The sequence below is a fragment of the Giraffa tippelskirchi genome, chromosome 10, assembly GCF_054371585.1.
Source record: "Giraffa tippelskirchi isolate mGirTip1 chromosome 10, T2T-mGirTip1v1.2.pri, whole genome shotgun sequence".
NCBI classification, from domain to species: Eukaryota; Metazoa; Chordata; class Mammalia; order Artiodactyla; family Giraffidae; genus Giraffa; species Giraffa tippelskirchi.
The window spans coordinates 90370990-90394036 of record NC_137284.1 but is presented as its reverse complement, the minus strand read 5'-3'; the positions used below and the strand labels follow the sequence as shown (position 1 = coordinate 90394036).

General features: G+C 38.4%; 2 protein-coding genes across 29 annotated transcripts in view; one reads left to right on the top strand and one right to left on the bottom strand.

The window, feature by feature from the left end:
- Window positions 1–23047, top strand: part of FBXL13 (F-box and leucine rich repeat protein 13) — a 215269-nt gene that overhangs the window by 82904 nt on the left and 109318 nt on the right. For all 22 annotated transcript variants that reach the window (XR_014067184.1, XR_014067183.1, XR_014067182.1 and 19 more), the window contains 2 exons: window positions 18033–18085; window positions 21502–21602. Coding sequence is in view for 19 of the 22 variants with exons in the window: in XM_081535697.1 (XP_081391823.1) it covers window positions 18033–18085; window positions 21502–21602 (154 nt within the window). In the remaining 3 variants the exon portion in view is untranslated. The remainder of the gene's footprint in view (window positions 1–18032; window positions 18086–21501; window positions 21603–23047) is intronic.
- Window positions 320–23047, bottom strand: part of LRRC17 (leucine rich repeat containing 17) — an 86185-nt gene continuing 63457 nt past the window's right edge. For 2 of the 7 annotated variants that reach the window (XM_081535802.1, XM_081535801.1), the window contains exons 4-6: window positions 14631–15536; window positions 5221–5376; window positions 1052–1800 (exon numbers count right to left, since the gene is read on the bottom strand). In XM_081535802.1, the coding sequence (XP_081391928.1) occupies window positions 1403–1800; window positions 5221–5376; window positions 14631–15402 (1326 nt within the window). In that variant the 5' untranslated portion in view covers window positions 15403–15536 and the 3' untranslated portion in view covers window positions 1052–1402. Of the gene's footprint in view, window positions 946–1051; window positions 1801–5220; window positions 5377–14626; window positions 15537–19394; window positions 19880–23047 lie in introns of those variants that run through there. The other 5 variants (XM_081535804.1, XR_014067204.1, XM_081535805.1 and 2 more) reach the window with 5 other exon arrangements.

The window sequence follows — 23047 nt, the reverse complement described above, 5'->3', positions numbered from 1 at the left end:
CTCTTAGCACAGTGTCTGAGCTCTAGTAGGTGCTTCAGAAATGCTCAACAGAATTCCCAGGTGGTCCAGGAGTTAGGACTGGGCACTTTTGTTGCCATGGCCTGGATTCAATCTCTGGTCAGGGAACTAAGATCCCATAAGCCACATGGCACAGCCAAAAAAACATGTTCAATACCATTTGTTATTTACCATTTCTATACTTCGGAATCTGTGCAAGTATCAAAGATCAGTTGCTAAAATTTGTGTGAATACCTTGATATAAGAAATGAAAATATATTCAACTCAGTATGAAAAAGGAAATCTGCATAAAAAAGTTATATTTCTAGTGATATGTACATATTTCATTTTATTTTTCTAATAGAATAGTACTATCAAAATACAAACTGATGGGGTTAGTCTCCAAATATTTCCTCTCTTTCTGGTGATCTGTTTTTCTAGGTGAGCTAATTTTAACCTGCAACCCCATAGGGCTTCTCTTCCATACTACCTGCTCCCTCAGTTGCTTCTTATATCAATTACTTTTTTGTTTCTTTTTCATCTCAAATCCTGACCCTGAATCCTAATTTAATCCTGTTTTATGCTCCTTCACATATTAGCTTAACAGGAAGGGCTCAGATCCTTCTCACTGACAGGCGACTCCATAGCCTAAATTCTGTTAAAACACCAGTGCTATTTCCACACTTACTAGTGTTTATACCTGTTCAGGGCTCATGATTCACACCATGTACAACTGCTTCTCAGAGTCCGGTCTTCTAACCAGTCTCTAATATAATTCTCAGATTCTTGGCTTATTGAATGTGACAATTCTTCCGGTTTAGCTTGACATTTTTTTTTTTGTTTTGCAAGGATCAGTGAAAAGTAGTGGAGAATTTGGGTTTACCAGGACCTCATTTTGGAGTGCACAGGAATCAAACATGGAATTTATTCAGTGCATAAGCTGACTTACTGGAAAAAAAAAAAGGGGGGGTAGAGGGGAGAGAATAAGATTTTATTATTACTAATCATTTGTATCTCTTCATTTTGATCATCTTTAGGTATGTGCACGCAGCTCTTGGAAACATGTAAAAATGAACCAAGTTTTTTTTTTATTTTTATTTTCAAAAAGCAGTAAAAAGATTTATACAGGACATTATGAAAATCTAATGCCATCATTAGGACCCAACTTCTGCAGGTTACCAGTGTGGAATCATCATCAAAAGCTGTTCGGCAAACAGGCAGGCAAGCAGGATAAGAGTATTCCTTTGATTACTATATTGTCACAACAACAATAATAATCAAGGGAACCTTCCTTTAGTTGGATAATCCTGCATAAGTAAGTAATACAGTTAATCAAAATGTAAACATGCGGTTTTCCAACACCAGTATAGCAAAGGCAAAACTAGTTGCAACAAGAACAATTCTGTTATCCCACAATAGTGATTCTTACACTTTGCTTCTTTGTTGTGTGATCCTTATGTATTTTTTCCCATTCATCATCTTCCATATCCTGGTCAAATGTTTCAGGGTATGCTGGTAATTTGTCTTTGGGGCATTCTTCATAGTAACTCCGAACATATTTTCCTACAAACCACCCTTTGTATTCTTCAGGCATTTTGCATTCCAGGCCATTATAATGCACGTTGTAGTGATGCTTTAACCAGTAGTAGAGGTAGTGGATGTTGTAATCACATCTCCAAGGGTTCTCTCTGAGCCACAAGAGTTTCAAAAAATACAAGTCTTCTAATACACCATAGTCAAAGTTTTGCAGACTGTTGTTTGATAAATCTAACTCTTCTAAATGTGTGAGTCCTAAAAAAGCAGCTAGAAACAGAAAATACTTATTAAACCAATGAGTAATTAGCACTGTATATTATGAGGACAAATTTAAAAGTAAGAGACAATTCTCGCTGTTGAAAATAAAGGAAAAGATTTTCCTTAACCTCCTTTTTCTCAGAGGTCTTACTTTAGAAAACTTCCAAGTACTTTCTCTTCTTTTTTGAAATGTATACACATCCTTTAGAAGACTAAAGAGGCCTTTCTCAGCTCTCTGAGGAACATCCTTCTTAAAAACCTGGGAATAATCTCTTTGAAATGGCAACATCAAGGGAGGAAACACTCCTGCCTCCCAGTTACTGTGGGAGGGTAGGAGCCTTTAAGGCACAAAATTATCTCTTGTCATAAAGACAGAAGTTTGTTTTCTTCTTGATAAAGCCAATTAGCTACCACAGATGGCCACTCCAATTGCTCGTAAGGTTTTAGAATGAACTATGTTTGGCGAGTGGTGCTGTCAAGTCTTCTTACTTAATAACTGAAAATGAAAGTGAAAGTCATGCAGTCATGTCCAACTCTGCAACCCCATGGACTGTATAGTCCCTGGAATTCTCCAGGCCAGAATACTGGAGTGGGTAGCTTTTCCCTTCTCCGGGTTGGATCTTCCCAACCCAGGGATCAAACATGTATCCTGAAAACACATATATGCTAGGTTGTATCTGCTTGGCCATTATAAAGGGTGAGATTTCTTTCTGCCTCTGGCAATCTCTTAGCAGATTGCCTGTTGTGTACATCACATTCCAATTTAATGCTTATTCAATAATAAAAGAGTGTTCTTTCTCTACTACTTTGTGGACAGAATTTCTGTGCTGGGTGAGGACTCTGGTTTTAATTATATTTCCCTAATAGTACACATGTCTAAATGCAAAATTCTGAAACATGTTTTTACTCAAAGCTCTCCCCTTGATTAGACTAACTAGAGTACAATTTTTATTTGAAAAATCAGTTTTAAGTTAGCTCTCTAAAAAATGTATTTTGTGCTCATGTGCACTTTTTTAATACTCACTGGAAAAATGCCACAGAGAGACATGAATTAGGAAAATATTTCAATGTAAGACATAAGTGCATAACAAATGAGAAATGTGTTCAGAAATCTGACAGCTCTTTGGGATATGAATAAACTCTGAAAATGCCTAGAAAACAACTATTTCCAAGTTTATGGGGAAGGAATTATATTCTTGTATTGCCCAAAACAAACAAAAAAAAATTTATCAATATTTTGAAAACATCTGGTTGTATTTTGGCAAGCTATGGTAGCTATCAGCTTTGAACTCATTATGTATTTAATTTAACCAGAGGGTAGATAATTAAAACAAATATTGAACACATAACACAAAATAATACACCAAAAAGCTATTTTTCCTTCTCTGAGAGTAAAGAAATCTAAACATAAATTATCCCTATTTCAGTTAATTTGAATAGACCAGGTACTCTATAACAGGCCAATCCCGATTTTAAATATTTTGTTTTTATTTTAAACATTTTCTCATTGCTGTTATAAAATACTTTTGGTTAGAGTATACAGTGAGCTTATGTTGAATTTAAAAAATACACTCTCAAACCAATACCATTAACCGTTTTCATATCATTTGTTCTCAGACAAAACCCATGTATACTTAGTTGCTCAGTTGTATCCGACTCTTAGCGACCTCGTGGACTGTAGTCCGCCAGGCTCCTCTGTCCATGGGGATTCTCTAGGCAAGACTGCTGGAGTGGGTTGCCATGCCCTCCTCCAGGGGATCTTCCCAACCCAGGGATTGAACCCAGGTCTCCCGCATTATAGATGAATTCTTTACCTTCTGAGCCACCTGGGAACCCCATGAATACTGGAATGGGTAGCCTATCGCTTCTCCAAGGGATCTTCTCAACCCAGGAAATTGAACCCGGGATCTCCTGCATTGCAGGAGGATTCTTTACCAGCTGAACTACCAGGGAAGCCCTCAGAGAATTATATTTTGGTGCAAAGCAATGACTTGGGTGTGGGGAGGAGGAGGGAGTGAGGAGCAGGCTGCTGCGAAGGAGCAAAAGGTCAGCCCTTGCAATGATAGTTCTGAAAACACTGCATTCAAAAAAAATTGCTAACATTTGTGAGTCAATCATCTCACTGTTTACTTTTCTTAACAGAAGTTAGCCCTTCAGATTGAAAACATCTGTAAACAGTCCTATATTTTACTTTGAAAATGCTAAAGTTGTTACTTAAACCATACGTATTCGGGCACTTTGGAAAGCTACTTTTCATTTGTTCCTTAAAGGAGGTAGATTCTAAAATGGGGATGTCTTTTTTCCTTTTACTGCAATAATATCTGGCATTTTATGAGACTGTTATTCACACTGCCTTTTAAAGATTGATATATTTCACTGCATTTGTATACCTACCAGGATAGGTATTAAAGTAAGTTTGCTTTGGCAGTATTTCAACTCAAAACCCTGAAATAGAGAAGGTATTTATTTTAAAAGTTTTAAAGGTCATTTGACTTAAATGACCAGCCTGAAATGACCACTTAAAAGTTCTGAGATACTTTTTTGTTCCAGAAGATTTACCAAGGAAAGTGGTTGACATTTGCCAGGTGCTCAGTACATATTTGTTAATGTAGAAAATATCATACTTTCCTGAAACTGAGTTGAACAAAGGGGGAAAAGGATAATACTGCAGGCACTATTTGCAATACCCAAGACATGGAAGCAACCTAAGTGTCTATCAATAGATGAATGTTTATATATATATATACACATATACACACAATGGAGTATTACTCAGCCAGAATGAAATATTGCCATTTGCAGCCATATGGATGGGCTTAGAGATTAAAATAATGAGTGAGTAAGTCAGTAAAACTATACACTACTATATATAAAATAAACAATAAGGATCTCCTGTGTAGCACAGGTCACTATATTCAATATCTTGTAATAATTTATAATGGAAAAGAACCTGAAAAAATACATATGTATTATTGAATCACTTTTCTGTACAAATGAAACTAACACAGTATTGTAAATCAACTATACTTCAATTTAAAAAGACCTAAACTGACATTTCACCAAAGACAAATAGATGGCTAACCGACACATGAAAATATGCTCAACATTGCTCATTATCAGAGAAATGCATATCAAAACTACAATGAGATATCACCTCACAGCAGTCAGAACGGTCGTCATCAAAAAGTCTACAAAACACTTCTTTGGGCCAATTGAATAACTGACCAATTGAATAACTGTTGCTTAGTTATATACACTATTACATACTTCATAAAGCAACAATTTGAGTGCCAAGCAAGTTCTAATTTAAGCATCATATTAATTTAAATTCAAAGTTCTTTTTAGTTTTTCAAAAACTAAATTGCATTTACTATAAATGTTGCCAGGGAATATTTGTGGCCTATTAAAAGGGCTATTTGTGGAACTTACCAGGATCTATGAATTGAATGCCATTGCTGCTGAGGTTTAATTTCTTTAACTCATGAACATCTTCAAACTCCTTGGGTCGAAGTTGGTTGATTTTATTGTGTGACAAGTCAAGTTTAACAATATCTGGAGGAATGTTGTTTGGAACTTTCTTCAACTCTAGAAAAAAAATCATGTTCAGGTTACCAAGCTCTCCTCTTGACCCCACTGACTATATCACTCATGTGACTAAAGAGTCAGCTCTTGAAAGGAAAAGGGATAACCCATCTAAAGCCAAAGAACTTTACTATGAACAAGCCTGAGAATATACTGAATTCCACCAAAGCCCAGCAACCTAAGTGCATCTCACTTAGAGGAGCAGATATCGCTCATTGCTGAAATGTTCTGAGAAACTTCCTAGAGATGGCAAGAAATCAACAGGAGGACAACAGGCAGTGTGGGCTAGTTGGGCTCAAGGCTAACCCTTTGTTAGAATCACCTGGAAAGCTTTTTAAAAACAGAAAGCTGAAACAAAATAAAACTTACAAATCAAACCATTCCATGCGCGTCCCCTCTGATTCCCTTCCTACTCATCCAAGAGCTTTGACTACTAATTACTGCCTCTCTGCAGCATCTTCATTTCATCCCTCTCCTCTCAACAGATAAGCTAGATTTCACCATCCTAAAAAAGAAGCAAAAGCCCTTGATTTTGATGACCCTCAAGCTGTTATCTTATTTCTCCTTTCCTTGGATGCTAGAATTCAAGAAAGTATAGTCCTCATTTGCTCCTCCTGCTTCCTGATCACCATTTACTCCCTGAATCCTTGTGACTCAGCTGTACTCACTCATCCCTAACTCTTCCCAAGGTACTGCAGTAACTGGACTCCTCAGGAACAACATTAATAATAATAATGCTGCTACCACTACTACTGCTACAAGAGAAGCCTCTGGAAGAAGAGTCCAGTTTTCATAGGTTAATAGACAATTAAGGTTCACCTATCTTTCATATTTGTCTTTAAATTATTCTTTTATAAAACTATAAAGTGTGTTTATTTTATATTTTAGCATAATACTTGCCCTTTATTTTAATCTTTAGCAAAATATTCTGAAGAGGTTTTGCTCAATTCTAAGTAGAGCAAGTGGAACCTGTGAAGAGAAACAAACCTGTTCGGACCAAAGAAACTAGAAGCAACAAATAAAATATGCAGATTAGTTCATACCTGAGAAGTAGCATGACACAAAGGCTTCTTGAATATGTAGAAATTCTTTGAACTAGGTACAGTAAAGTTTATGAAAGGTGGTATCCATCTATCCATGATTCCCTTTTTGCTACAGAATAACAGAGTTGCTGATAATTTCTTCCAAATATTTCTTAAAAACCCTCTGGTATATATGATCTCTTAACTAATAGCATGTTTACCTTCATAAAGATCCAGTCTTATTTCCTCCCTTCTTTTAACAGCTTAGAATCCATGGTCAATGGATGGTTCCTTCTCTGGTATCCTTATTACTGTTAAATTAGCTTTTTCTTCTTGAGGGGATCTTAGTATCTTTGTATAAGAACTTTGCTAGGTGCCCTATTATGTGCAAGAATCCTATAAGCTAGTAAGTACATTTATCCTCATTTTACAGATAAAGTAGAGGCACAACTTGTTCATAGTCACACACCTAGGATTTAAACACAGACATGCTAGCCCCCAAACCTATGCTTCTAACTGCTAAGCTCTGCTGGCTAGTCATGGTACCTTTCAGCTTCATTTATGCTGCCCATCTGCCTAGAATCCTCAAACTTGGCATATGTAGGGTAAAGTGAGGGTTGAGCAGCAACAGGGGTGGAAACAATATATATTGGGACGGCTATAAGACCTGTCTGGCTCTATATTTAAAATGACATCTCTCTGCTTTCAAGCAGACAACAGTAATAATACCATTTCCGTTTTTTTTTAATAGTAGATAGCAACATCAGACACAGTGTACATCTTACTGACGTTTTTTTCCATTTTTGTACCCTCCTAGCCACGAAAGCTTCATGAAGGAGGTTTAGAACAATGCCTAATATATCACAAATAAATAAGCTAGCTTCTAAAATGGCACCCAACAATCCCTCTTCTGATATTCATGTTCTTGTGTAAACTCTTCTCCCTAAGTATGGGCTGAACCTAGTGACTTGCTTCTAACAATAGAATATAGCAAATATGATAGGATGTCACTTTCATAATCAGGTTAATAAGTAACTGTGACTTCTGTCAGGCTAGCAGACTCTCTTTTGGTGGCTTTGATGAAGCAAGGTGCCATGTTGGAGAGACTCACACGGCAAGTAATTAAGGGAGGCCTCTGTCTGACAGCCAGCAAGGAACTCAGGCCCTCTGTGCTTAAGGAACTGAATCCTGCCAAGCCATATGAGCTTGGAAGAAGATACTTTTCCAGTTGAGCCTTCAAATGAGACCACAGCCCCAAGCCCTTGTCAATACCTTATTGCAGCCTCGTAAGAGATCCTGAAGCAATGGACTTAGCTAACCTATGTCTGATTTCCTGACCTACAGAAACTGTGAGATAACAAAGTGTGTTGTTTTAAGCTGCTTGGGTTTGGGGTAGTTTTTGGCAGCAACAAAGTTAGTTATCTAATAACACATGGGAAATAATGAGCTTGTTAAGTATGTTGAGTTTCAGTTCAGTTGCTCAGTAGTGTCCGACTCTTTGAGATCCCATAGACTGCAGCACGCCAGGCTTCCCTGTCCATCACCAACTCCCGAAGCTTGCTCAAACTCATGTCCATTGAGTCGGTGATGCCATCCAAACATCTCAGCCTCTGTCATCCCCTTCTCCTCCTGCCTTCAATCTTTCCCAGCATCAGGGTCTTTTCAAATGAGTCAGCTCTTCGCATCAGGTGGCCAAAGTATTGGAACTTCAGCTTCAGCATCAGGCCTTCCAATGAATATTCAGGACTGATTTCCTTGAGGATGGACTGGTTCAATCTCCTTGCAGTCCAAGGGACTCTCAAGAGTCTTCTCCAATACCACAGTTCAAAAGGATCAATTCTTTGGCACTCAGCTTTCTTTATAGTCCAAATTTCACATCCATACATGACTACTGGAAAAACCATAGCTTTGACTAGATGGACCTTTGTTGGCAAAGTAATGTCTCTGCTTTTTAATATGCTGTCTAGGTTGGTCATAGCTTTTTTTCCAAGAAGCAACTGTCTTTTAATTTCATGGCTGCAGATACTATCTGCAGTGATTTTTGAAGCCCAAAATGATTCAGCAATATTGAAAGTGTGAAAGTGAAAGTGTAAGTTGCTCAATCATGTCCTACTCTTTGCGACCCCATGGGCTGTAACCCGCAAGGCTTTTCGTCCATGGACTTCTCCAGGCAAGAATACTGGAGTAAGTTGCCACTGTCTTCTCCAGGGGAATCTTCCCAACTCAGGGATCGAACCTAGGTCTCCTGCATTGCAGGCAGATTCTTTACCATCTGAGCAACCAGGGAAGCCATAAGAATATTGAGCCCTCTTATAGTAAAAGTGCTTTGAAAATTTGGATTGACTTTATTTCCATCCTGTGATAAGATACTGTCTTGTCTGACCTAGAGCTGTGTCTGCCAACACACAGAAATGTGAAAGATTTTGAGATTTGAATTTATTATAATGTTGCAACACTGAGGTAATATCCTCCTTTAGGACCAGCAAGACCCTGACTGGAGAGCTACATTCTCTCTTACATACTCCACATACTCCACTTACTCCACATACTCCACTTACATACTCTCTCTTACATACTCCATACTCGTAAACAAGGAGATGGAGATCCTAGGAAGAACTGAAAACCACAGAGAACACTTGAGGGCAGGCAGAAGAAATAATTTCTTGACATTTAGCATTTAGAATAACTATTGACAATGAATGTTTGTGGCATTTTCTCAGATTTTTAAAAGAGGAATAAAGTTTTATTTCAAAATACCCAGGATCCCACCTCCCTTCTCTTCCCTCACTGTGACCACATTGGTCTAAGCCACCATCACCTCTTGTCTGGATTATCCCAATACTGTCCTAAGTCCATGTGACTTTAAAACGTAAGTCAGATCTGTCATTTTACCAGATGGCTTGCCATCCTCCAGATGGCAGAATCCTTTGTTTCTCATCTCACTATAAATAAAAATCCAAGTCCTCACCCAAACCCTACAAAGCCATTAAGGGCTGAGGTCTTCCTTGCCAGCAGAATTAGTATCTTCTAGGCTCTGGAAAGCAGCCTATTTATCAGGATTTGCTTGCTGAACCAGCGTCTGCTGGGTTGGACATGAGAGTGAATGACAAGAGACCTTCCAAGCAACCACCGTAGAACAAGTTAAAGTGGGTTTACCACAAATAAATGGGTAGAAAAAATGTTTATGAGAACACCCTAAAACCCAGCTTAACCATTGTGGCAGATCTGTGGAAGAGGAATATGAATTGCAGAACCAACTTTGGCATTGTTACCAGCAGCCCTGGGTAAAAATAGGATCCACAAGTAATACCAGCAAAGGCAAACCAAAGCCTCTACCAGTAGGCTCAGAACACATGGAAAAATCTCATCTGTTGTACGGATGAGTAAAAACAGTCCTTTGTTTTTAACCTTAAACTTAAATGACAATTGCAAATATTGATGTGAAATATGTTTGCCTTTGATAAAGATTATATAAATATAAATGTCCTGAGACCAGAAGTCAAATTTGGTCAATGCCCCCATTTCTAGACCAGGAGCCACATGGTTATTTGCTGCTATCCAATAATTTTGTTAAGTAAGTAAGTAAGTAAGTGTTAGTCACTCAGTCGTGCCCAGCTCTTTGCGACCCTGTGGACTGCAGCCCACCAGGCTCCTGTGTCCATGAGATTTTCCAGGCAAGAGTACTGGAGTGGGTTGCCATTGCCTTCTCCAGGGGATCTTCCCAACCCAGGGATCTCCTGTACTGCAGGCAGATTCTTTACCGACTGAGCTACAAGGGAAGCCCCAATAATTTTGGTAAACCTTCAATAAATACCAAATTTACTTGATTATCACCTCTGACAAGCATTGCCTCTCCCCTCACCAATTTGAGGAGGAAACTGGGATTTTTTCCATGCAATTTCCCAACTAGTAGGCTATCTTGATTGTTAGCAATGTCAGAACTACTCTGAAGGTTTGGTAGTGGTAGGTGAAGAGACATAAATGACCTTGTCTATTGCCAATTAAAGATTCCTAATTACTCTTCAAACTAAAAGTGAAATTAACTTTGGAGGCAGCTGGGAGCAATTTTTGGGCATAATTCTCCTCAGCCCTAATCTTAGCAGGAAAATGAATCCTTAAAAATAGCAAATTATTCTGGTAAGTGTGAAGCTAAAAAGCAGTTTTAAAACTTACTTTCACATATTTTTGCCAAATCCACCCATCTCAATAAGGCATAAATATGCCTTTCAACTAATCTCACATTTATTCCCTTTGAAAGACTAAGTTTTGTTGGCAAAGTGCCTGTCTCCCAGTGAATAGAGTTATTATCTCTTTTTGTTGCTGTCAGATGTTTAGGCCAAAAATAGTGATCTTTGAGGTCTATGTGGTCAAACTGGTATGTATTAGGTACCCTACGCACACCATCTGACTCATCATCTGTCAGCTGGGAAAGGCATAACTCCCAAGTTTGGGAATCTGTATTCAGGTTCCTTGTATGTGATTGAGTTTTGATGTGTTGTACATAGCCTAAGAGGACAGTCAATACTGGGAGGAAGCACCCAGAAGGCTTTTATAAAATCTTCTTGGTTAACAGGCATACCCCAAATCTTGAAGGTGATGGTATATGGTGAATTGTATGGTGACCAATGGCTTGGGAATGCTTAGGGACTGCCTACATGACCTTAAAGGGCAACTTAACTTCTCTACTCCTCAGCTTCTTTCTTCATAAAATGATAATGCTAGTATTTCTTTTAAGGTTGTGAGGAGTAAATGTGTGTGTGTGTGCTCAGTCGCTTCAGTCATGACTGATTCTTTGCGACTCCATGGACCATAGCCCACCAGGCTCCTCTGTCTATGGGATTCTCCAGGCAAGAATACTGGACTGGGTTGCCATGCCCTCCTCCAGAGGATCTTCCCGACCCAGGATCAGAAACCAGGTCTCCTGCATTGCAGGTAGATTCTTTACTATTGAACCACTGGGGAAGCCCCAAGGATTAAATGACAATGCATATGGAGAAGGAAATGGCAACCCACTCCAGTATTCTTGCCTAGAGAATCCTGTGGACAGAGGAGCCTGGTGGGCTGCTGTCCATAGCGTCGCACAGAGTCAGACACGACTGAAGCGACTTAGCATGCATGCATGCATTGGAGAAGGAAATGGCAATCCACTCCAGTATTCTTGCCTGGAGAATCCCAGGGATGGAGGAGCCTGGTGGGCTGCCATCTATGGGGTCGCAGAGTTGGACACGACTGAAGCGACTTAGCAGCAGCAGCAGCAGCATTCGTTTGAGAAAGTCACATTGGTAAGTTCATTACACACGATGTTGACATCTCTGTTAGGTTTGTCCTGTCATATTTTAAAAAGGAATTGCTTAATTTGCCTTTAAGGAAGTGCTTTCAGAAGGAACCACATTAGAGTCTCCTGAAGCAGCCCGCCCCACCTCAGCTCCTACTGCTCTGTGCAGACCCCAGCCCATGGGCAGTCATCGCTCACCACCCCCACCCATCCACATCAGTCTGACTGCTGCCCCCAGGTTCCTTCCTTCTCACTGCCCAGGCTGGCAGAGCTTTACTCGGCATGGATGTGACGATCCTGATGCAGGGGCCTGTCCACATTGAAAGGCTGCCTTACAGCTCTGCTTGGGTCTTGAGCTTTCGCTTTTGGTCTTCTAGTAAAGATGTTTAGAATCCAAAAAAAAAAAAAAAGTGCATAAAACTGCTATATCTTAGGCACACAGAGCATTTAGATGGCAGTTCTCATTAATATGGGCTTCCCTGGTGGCTCAGATGGTAAAGAATCTGCTGGCAATGCAGAAGACCTGGGTTTGACCCCTGGTTTGGGAAGATCCTACATGAGATCTTACATGGTGTCCAACATGTGCTAGTTGGACACTGCTAGTTCCACTCTTGACTTCTTTAGGGCTTCCCTGGTGGCTCAGATGGTAAAAAATCTGCCTGCAATATGGGACACCTGTGTTCGATCCCTGGGTTGGGAAGATCCCCTGGAGAAGGGAATGGCTTCCCACTCCAGTATTCTTGCCTGGAGAATTCCATGGACAGAGGAGCCTGGCAGGTTACGGTCCATGGGGCTGCAAAGAGTTGGACACAACTGTGTGACTTAAAAAAAAAAAAAAGAGATCCTACATGGTGTCCAACATGTGGATCACAATCAAAAATATTACTCTATTCAGGCAGAGAGTTAAGAGATGAACACTGCTGAACATTCATTCTTAGTAGTTGACATTTATTATCTATTTGTAGAATGAAATAAGGAAAACTACAATGGATAAAATTCAGATTGTCATACTTGAGTTCTAGTCATGATTTTTAATTTCTATGTATTTTTATTTTTAAAAGTTGCTTAAATTACTGCTTTGTAAGAGCAAAGGAAGAAGCTCAATTATTGCCATCAATCTAAAGAACACAGCCCTGTGCCAGGCAGTATCAAAGGGAATTTAAAAGACAAGATCTTTGACTTTAAACTTATAGGAATCAACAATATAAAAAATGAAAAGTAAATGATCAGCTGAATCAATAGAGTGATATCAACCACAGTGAAAGAGATTTATATTGATGATATTAAAAGAAAAAACTACCCTTCATTTTATAATCTAAAATGTATAGGTTCTGATTCACATCATTATTAATAAGTGGAGGAACTTAAGTTGTCCTTTAGTGTATGAACCTGAATGAAATGTACTGACTGTGCATGTCATGAAACTTTGCTTTCCAGTAAATAATATGTGTTTCTAAAGCAAGGGTAATGAATTTATGGGGCATATCTGAAAGGTTATATTTAGACAACAATAACTTGAGGAAGGAAAGCAATAAAAATAAATTCGTATTTTTCTAAGTTTTCTAAGTTTGCCAAGAGACAAAAATATTATGGAAACAAAGACAAAGGCAGAAATAGACTCACTGGAGAGGGAATGGCCCAAGGGTAGAAAAACAGTAAAAAAGAAAGTTCTTTCCTACTACGTTATCTTTTTTTAAATTACAGTGTGGTCTAGTTGTAGAAATCTTCAACTTTGTTTTGATGGCATTTTTTCTCAGATAATTAATGAGTTAACTCTATTTTCTCTGGTATAGTAAGTGCAAATGAACTTTAGCTTAAGGATAGAACCTCAGCAATATCAAGTAATTTTCTAACTCAAGTCTAGGAATAGTAGCTTTGTAATAGCTTTTTTAAATACATAATTCAAGTTTTTAAGCATTACAAAGAAAATCCTAGTAAAACATGTTCTTTGGTGTGAAGCACCAAGTACTCACTGTAACAGTGTTAGGGAAATTCCACCCAATCTGGCTACAGAGAAACTAAGTGTACTGACTTTCCTTGAATTCTTTAATGCTTCCCTTGTTCAGGAGCTTGTTTGAACATGATTAGATTAATTCTGGATGTCAGCAGGCTCAGGTGGACTTAGCTTTGCTGCTTACCTGTGAGACCACAAGCAAGTGTCTGAACGTCCCTTAGCCTCTTTCTCCTCCTCCTCCCCTCTACAGATGGGGATACTACTACTACCTTGCTGGCAGCTGTGGACAGCATGTATGTGGAATACTTGGAGCATAGTAGGTTCTCAATTAATGAGCACTTTCTCTCAAACTTAGAGGATCCCATGATGGCATCTCCTAGCTTACAATGCTGTAATTGCTCTACTTTAGCATCAAAATTCACACAGTGTCATAGTAAGCAAATCTTTTGGTGTCATATGGTCATGGTGTGATCTAACCAGGTGCCACCTTCCACACTCAGAGTGAGGGGGGCAAGCCTTAAGCATGACTTTGCTGATAAATCAACAAATTGACTTCTGTTTCTTCAACATCAACAGATTCTTGTCTATAATTTCTTCGAGAGGTGCTGGAGTCTCTCGGTTCATCTTAACCTTTACTTTCTGTTCTTAAAAAAAAAAAACACAAAAAACCCTTACAGTAATTGGAAGGAATAATACCATGCTCTATACGACCCTAATTCAATGACATCTGGCTTTAATTTAATATTACAAATAAGTTATTAACCCATGCCAGAAATGAAAGAGACAACTAAATTGTTTGTTGTCCTAGGGTAGATTAACAGTGCTCAGGCCACACTTTGAGAGTGTCTTCACTAATTTGTCAAGAGCCTCACTAAAATCTCCCATGGTGGAAATGACACCAGAAATTCTAAGTCATGGGGGTGGGGGGTGGGGGTGCAGGGATTCCTAACATTCAAAAAGCATTTTTAATCATCCACAAAAATGAAAAAGTAAGCAACTTACAAACCTTTTCTTCTGCAGTCCAGTGTCTGTATGGGAAATACGTAGTTGTGGCAAAGAGAAGAGTCTACCTCAGTCTTGATGACTGGGGGTTTTCCTGACAACTGGGGTTTCGGATCCAATTGTTCATTTTCTTCTTCATTACATAACTGTTCAGATTTTACCTGCCTCAGTTTTTTATTTTTCAGTTCTTGTGGGCTTTCACACTTGGCATAGTTCCCCAAATTCCGGTTTCTTGGAATCTGCAGCATTGAAATAAGTGTTTCCATCTCACAAGTACAATGCCAGGGGTTGTCATAAAGACGCAGGTAGCTCAGGAGAGGTGTATAAATGAACACTTCCTCTGTCAAGACTTTGATCTGGTTGTGCTGCAGTAAGAGAGTGGTGAGTTTATTTAAACCGAAGAAAGCCTCACTCTCAATTTTGGAGATCTCATTCTGTTGCAGATCCAAGCTTTTCAGCTTTTTAAACTTGGAAAACATGCTGTTCTTCAGTATGCGGATTTTGTTTCTTGCTAACAGCATGTGCAGCAAATCCTGAGGCCAGTCGGGCAGCACATAAACTAGTTTTCTTTCTTGACAATCTAAGTATTTTTCGTAAAGGTACGTGTACACTTCACAGGGGAGGCCTGGTGCATAGCGTTTGACCGGGTTGGAGTTTTTCCGGCTCCCACCAGCCCTGCCATGGTTCACTCGGTTTCTTGCACCCCCAGGGCTTGCCTTGCGGAGCTCAGCGGCTTTACAAAAGAAAAGTAGGATTACGATGGTCACCACACGCATCCTGACATCCAGCTGGTCCCAATTACTTGGTGTGACAGATGGAACAAGGAAAGTATTCCTTTGAAATCCAAGTTTGGGAAATCTTAACTAAAGCAGTTCAGGAAGAAAGAGACCCAGCTGAGGTACGGCAGTCCCTAGATTGCAAAAGGAAAAAAAATAGAGACCTTTGTGAACACTGCAACTGATGAATAAAATCAAATTTTCAAGTTATTTTTTTTCTAAATTATGAAAGTATGATAACACACTTACAGGAAACTTGGAAAATACAGAGCAAAGTTACATATAGTTCCACTATATATTACAATTATTTTTAAGTAGGCAAATGAAGATTTTTTAGTTGGGGTTTCAATATCAAACTCTCAAAAATTAATAGAATAGACAGAAAAGTAGAAGGAAAGAGTAGACCTGAACAACACTATGAACCAATTCAACATAATTAAGATTTATACAATTTTCACCCAACAGCAGGATACAAATTCTATTCAAGTTCCCATAAACTCTAAACCAGGAGACATGGAACTTGTTATTTTTTATTTTAAGGCAAAGGCATTCCAATTATTATAATAAAGGTACATGTAGAAAGTGGTGTACAAAGCTCCATGCCCTCCTGCTTGCCTGGTTTCATGGCTAAATGTTTGGGCTCTAAATGTGAATCAAGGCTCTTCTACTGTAACTGTGTGTTTTCAGGCTAATTACTTAACCTCATCTTCAGCATCTGTGAAGAGGGACTGATGATACCTCTAGTATTTTGGGGGAAGATGAAACAGGCTCACCACATTGAATACTTCACAGTTCCTGGTCCAGGGGAAGAACTCAGTTAAACTGTTAGAGCTTAGCATTATGAAAACTGAAACTGGATTCAAGAAATTAAAGGGATTTTTCTTATAGCTTTGAGATGTGCAAACAAGAGTAGGACTCCAACGGATGTTCTGAACTTATTTTTTTCTTTCCTTTGCTGTCTCCCAATCACCAGTCATGTTGAATGTGGGCTCTAGAAATGCTCAGGGTAAATTGCAACTGTCCTTGCCATCTCCTGCACATCTTGGTTCAAATGTCACCTTCTCAGCAAAACCTTTTCTGGCTGCTCTATTTAAAGTAGCATCCCTTCCCACTCACTGGTGATTCTCTAATCCATTTCTTGTTTTATTTCTCTCCAGAGCATGTATCACCATCTGTCAAAATAAATATTTTGCCTCTTTTGTTTATTGTCCTTCTTTCCCAACTAGGATATAAACTTCCTAAGGACAGGAATTTTTCTCTGTTTTGTTCACTGCTGTATTTCCAGCACCTGCAGAGTTTCTAGCACATAGCAGGTTCTTGTTAAATGTTTGTTGAATTGCATGAATTCAAGTAACTGCTATTTAAAATATAAATAAGCTCATAAATTTAGCTGTCGTTTTGGAATCTATTTTCTCTTCAGTATTACTGATGACTCCAAAATCTGCACATTTTAAAGAATTTTTTTCATTTTTAAAATTCTGAAATTGGTTCTGGTTTGCACTTATTACTTAGGACATAGTTGTAAGGAGGAAGAAATGTTCAAAATGGATTTATAATTGATAACATTTCTTTTGTTATTATCGTGGGTCTCTGAGGTTACGAGCAACAGATGTGTTTTCTATTCATTGTCTCAGTGTAAATGCCAGGATCACCCCCTTGCCTGGAGTTTTCCTGATTGTAGGGGTCTCCTCCATTTAGAATGCCTTCTCCCCTCTTTGCCCCAAACATTCCTCCCATTCACTGTTTTGTGTTCCCTCACTGCTTCTTTTCTGTCTCATATTTGGAGTCTTACTCATGCCAGTCTAGACCCAGAGAGCTGATTGTGTAACACTTTGCTGTCTAGCTCTTTGCACTCATGTCTTGATTTCCCTGCTAGATCACAAGCTGAGCAGGTGTCTCTGGTCCCAGAACTCATCAGGCACTTGGCCTTTCTGACTCTCCACATATCAATCTAAAATTCATTGTAAACTTTATGGATATCTAACCTAAAATATAAACATTCTGTCTATTATTGTGCATCCTGAATTATTCATGACATTCATACCGAAGTATTTGTTGGGGGGAAGTGTCCCGATGTCTGCAACTTACTTTAAAATGCATAAGAAATTAAGGTGGATTGAGGGACAGAGAGAGAGATGTACAGGTGGGTATGTGGTCAAGCAAATATAGTAAAATATGAATTGTAGAATATGGGTGGTGGGTATATTCATTGTACAATCCATCAATTCTCTCAACTTTCTTTGTATGCTTGAAAAATTTCATAATGTTAAAAGGAAACAAAACCTCCCAAATTAACAAAAATGTCACACCACAAAAAAAACCAAATTGTTTTTTTTCAAATGCTTCAAAGCTAAAAAGCTCTAAGTATATATAGTTTCTCAACTACAGTAGTATTTTTCTCTTATCCCCTTTCCTTTTGTAATTCTCAAACAATAATAAGCATATTTTAATTTTAAAGCCCAAAGAAATCATTTTTCTAGGAAAGGAAACCATATACTTAGAACAAGTTACTTACCAGGGGTTTTGGTTTGCTTTCTAATGAATACACAGCACTGAATGTAGGTTGGAAAAACTTAAAGTTTAGATATTTGTAATATGTTGTTTAGTAATATGTAACTTGTTTGATTTAGGTCTCTGTAAAAACCTGCAAGAGCTGAATGTCTCTGACTGTCCCACACTCACAGTGAGTATAAGAAGCTTATTTTACTGTTCTTTATATGGATTCAGACTTGCTCCACTAGAGTACTAATAACACAGAGGTTCTGCCAAAATACATGCCTGTGTGCTCATTTATATTAAATATGGAAAAAGCAAACTATGTTAAACATTGCCAAGAAATTTTATCCAATTTATATAATGCTATTATTTATCCTATGGATATGCCCAAGGATGGAATCTCTGGATAGTGAAAACTATTCAACAATAACACAAAAATGAGCTATATTTATGTTTAAGGTCATGTGTGTATGAGACAGAAAAAAATGGGCTCCAGCAGAGACAACAGGGTCAATTTATCAGTCTTCCTGGCTGTCAACTGTGGTGCCCAAGAGGATAGAAATGAACACATAACCCTAGTCAGCTCCTTCCTTGGCCCTGTCTCCAGGCTATCCTCTACTTTCAATCTGTCTTCCACTGCATGATCACAGAAAATTCTTTCTAAAAGGCAGATCTGACCATTTCACTACTATCTTCCACCATTTATACAAATGCCTGTCATCCACACTACTGGATAAAGTCAGTTCTTTAAAATTACTGTACTCTGGAGACCCTTGGTGATCTTGCCTCTGCCTTGCTCTCCAGTCTCAACTTCTTCTAAATCCTGCTGCACATTAAGTTGTAGCAGCCACAACCTATGTTTTCTTCGCTGCATGCACCAAGCTCCTCTTGCTGTTCTGCCTTTGCACAGGCTATGCTCTTCACTTGGAGATAGGAGGAACAGAATGAAGAGCCTGATTGCTTCGTGCTCCTCATAAATCACCAGTTCCAGATTGAAGTCCATGCACCTTGGCACAGGTGAAAAGACTTCATGAATCAGCTCCTTCTTGCTGTCTACCAAGACTCATCATTAGTTTCTTCTTTCAGGTTTCTACTTTATTTCATTCTTTATGAGCATATTTTTAGTACCTACTGTGTTAAAGATATATTATATATAGGGAACTTATATATTATAAAATAGAGGCATTATAGGGAATTTAAGATGAATTAGGTTCCAATTTTTGCCCTCAGGGAGCTTTACTTCTTGCTTGAAAAAAAGATCATATTCTGTAAATTTGGCTTTCTAATAGGAAAGTCAAAACAATGCCATCTGTGCTGAATTTGTGAACATCAAAGTCTTTTTTCCAGTTTTAGTCTAATAATATACAGGGCTGATAATTTTATCCAGCTACATTTTACTATTGTCTTTCCTTTTGAGACAAAGACTAAGAGACAGGCTTACATTTAAGGAGCTGAGTAACATTCATTCAAAAAGGTTTGATTTTTAAGAAGCTTGCCTTATGAATATATTACATCCAGAAATATTTGAATGCATTGTGGACAAATTCCACAGACCATCTTGCAGTGTTAAACACAGACAGTTTTTTCCATTTATGTGCTCAAGTACTTGGGGATTGCAACTTGAGTTCTTTTGTTCTTTTAAATATTGAAAACAAAATTAGTTTGAATTTCCTTCAGACAGGAAAATGAAGAGAATGGTTTGCTTCCTCATCTCAAAGGAACATCAGATTATTCCATGTTACAGAAAGCCTACTACATCTTCCTCTCGCTGATTCCCACAGTTACATCTGTGTGGCTACTTCTCTGAGGGTGTAAACCAGCTTTCTCTCCTCCTCCATGTCCCATTTCATCTGCATTTTTGCCGGAATCTTCCAACAGGCACATAGTCACTTTGATAGTTGATTGACACCATGAATATTTTTGAAGATAGATTCTTTGTATTAAACTATAATGCCACACATTATGCTTTTTCTCTCCATTCCTGTTGGGGAAAAGTGTACTGTTTACTTTTTTAAATCTATACATGTATATCCAAATCCTACATTTCTGTGATGGAATGTCTAGAAAACTCACCAGCATCTTGAATGCAGTGGCAAGAGTACACTGTTTATTAAAAGCCCTGTGCTTGTTCTCAGGCATTATTGACATACAGAATCTTTTCTACAGCAAAACTACAGTTTTACACCTTAAAAAAACCCTTGTGTTCTCTTTAAAGTGTGGTTTGCACCTTAAATCAACCAATCTTATCCCATGTGCAAGATGCTTTGACCTGTAGGATTTTGTTATTTTAATATTCATGATTCCAAGAAGTAGCTAGGAATAGAATATTAAGCACCGATAATCCTGCTGAAACTAAATGTTTGCCATCCTTTGTGCTGTTGGGGGCAGCCATACTGACCACGCAGAATCCCTCCCCAAACCACATCAGCTAGCCTAGTGACAGTTTACCTCTTCCTGTAATGGCCTATTTCTAGGACAATGTACCACAGATATTTAAAACTAGCAGACCTCTTCAGTATTTCTGGGGAGACTCATCCACCATCATTAAATAAACACAAACTTGCTGCTACTCATTCTAGAACATTTTACAAATAGTTACACACAAGAAGCAGCACCACTGCAATCCAAGCTTGCAATTCATCTGTCTTGTAAATGTGAGTTTAGGGCTCATGATTGAAATCATTCTTTGTTTTTATGTCTTTCTCATGTTGCAGTCACACTGTTTTCCTGTTCTGGTTTTCAGCTCTCTGGAGGAGGGCTGACTGAATCTTTAAGATTCTCCTGCACAGTTTCCCCAACACTAAATTTCATGTTCAACATGTATGCAGCCTATAATTCAGGCCATCTCAAACTTATCATAAGTTTGGTAAAATCTGTTCAGCTGTTTTAAATATTCAGTAACAGAACCACAGAAGCTTCACCACACACAAACATCTCTCTCTATCCATGTATAAATATGGACTCACTTTTTAATGAAATCCAGCTGAAAGAGTTTACTACTCCTGTCTTTCAGAATGATTTTAGTAAGTTTAAAAATGGATCCCTTTTCAATCATTTTCATGCATCTAACGAGTCAAGACTGTTTGACACTTTGACATGAGCTCAAATTTCCTGTCATGGAGTTGAAATGGCAAGGGCTCAAATTTTAATAAAGTGTCATTGTGACGGAATGGGACTTTTATTTCCAAAGAAACAGTGAAGTGGAGTTGCTCAGTCGTGTCTGACTCTTTGAGACCCCATGGACTGTAGCCTACCAGGTTCCTCCATCCATGGAATTTTCCAGGCAAGAGTACTAGAGTGGGTTGCCATTTCCTTCTCCAGGGGATCTTCCTGACCCAGGAATAGAACCCAGGTCTCCCGCATTACAGGCAGACGCTTTACCGTCTGGGCCATCAGGAAAGCCCAAAGAAAGGGAAGGGGAGGGAGTGATGAAGTTGCAAGCAAAGCAACCTTCTACTTAATTTGATTTATAACTAATAAAGAGTGTGATGAGACCAAGTCTTGCATATACTTTTTGGGGGGCAGGAAGAGAGATGATAGATAATGGGGAAATAGCAAACCCTGTTAGACTTTGATAAGATTCTTCCCTCTATTGTTATGCAGGATGAATCAATGAGATACATCTCTGAGAGCTGCCCTGGAGTCCTGTATCTCAATCTATCTAACACAATTATCACCAACAGGACAATGAGACTCCTGCCAAGGTAATGCTTATGTTATCTGTATTACCCTGAAAATAGTTATGCTCCTCTGGGCCCTGACTTGCTGTAGTATCACCCAAAGGCAGTGTTCCTTTTACTAACACCCCCATCCTGATAACAGGAGACTGCTTTCAAGTCCCACTGCTTTCAAGTGCCGATGCTCTCCCTTCTTGGTGGGTACCCATTGAATAATTAACTGATCCTTTGCCTTGGCGGGTGTTTTGGTGTCACTCTTGTAGCAATTTGCCCAGGAGCTTGAGTTAAGCTCTGCTTGTCTCTTTCTGGTGGTGCTCATTCTTGGACTTTGAAGCCTGGCCCCTCATTTCTAGTCCAGTGTTCAGACTTCTCTACAACAGAAACCCAATATCCTTTTTTTGACCTATGGACTGTTGACAAGCTAGCACTTCTTTGGAGGAGAAGGCACAGAAGAATATATTACTAAGAGCTGACAGGATATTCAACTTTATCCAAAATTTACATCATTCAATTATTCCTTATTTTCACCAAGGAAAAACTAATCAGGAAAGAGTATATACTCATATTGGGAGAGATTCAAAACATTTTTCAAACTCCTATGAAGGAGTGAATCATTTTTGAGAATGTAACTATTTTTAGATCTTTTTAAAAATGACAATGAGGCATTTAGAGATGCTTAAACAGAGAAAATTCTAGGTGGTACTCTTTCTTATCTCTCTAACCATTTTCTGGAAATGTGCAAGCCTAGGAAAAGGGTAGTGACATATTTGTTTATCTCATTAATTGACTTGTCACATTCTGTTCAGTCAAATCTACCAAATTTTCCCTTTGAAATTTCTTGTGAGTCTTTTAAAAATAGAGTTTTCCTCCTTCCAGGCATTTGATATACATTTGTTTTCTTCTATGATTTGTTTTTAAATTTATAGTTAAGCTAGAATTTATTTTGGTAGATAAATGAAGCAACGATCTAACAGGTTTGACCCATGTAGCCCAAAGCCTGTTTGTGTGCAGTCCATGAGCTCAGAATATTTGTTTTTCACATCAAGAGTTGTCAAACTCCTGGGGACAGCAGGGCGGAGCAGGGGAGGGGGAGAGAGAAATTTAGAGTCTGGGATTAGCATATACATATTACTGTATATAAAATAGACAAACAACAAGGGCCTCCTGTATAGCACAGGTAACTATATTCAATATCTTATAATAACCTATAATGGAAAAAATCTGAGAAAGAATATATTATATACATATGTGTGTGTATATATATATATATGTATACATGTATGTATAGCTGAATCACTTTGCTGTACACTGGGATCTAACACAACATTATAAATTAACTATACTTCAGTGATTTAAAAAAAGAGCTGTTAAATAACCAATTATTGCAGCATCATTTACTGAATAAAACTTTTCTCAAGTGATGTGTGATATCTCCTTACATATCTAGAGTTTGTATATAGGTAGTACTAAAA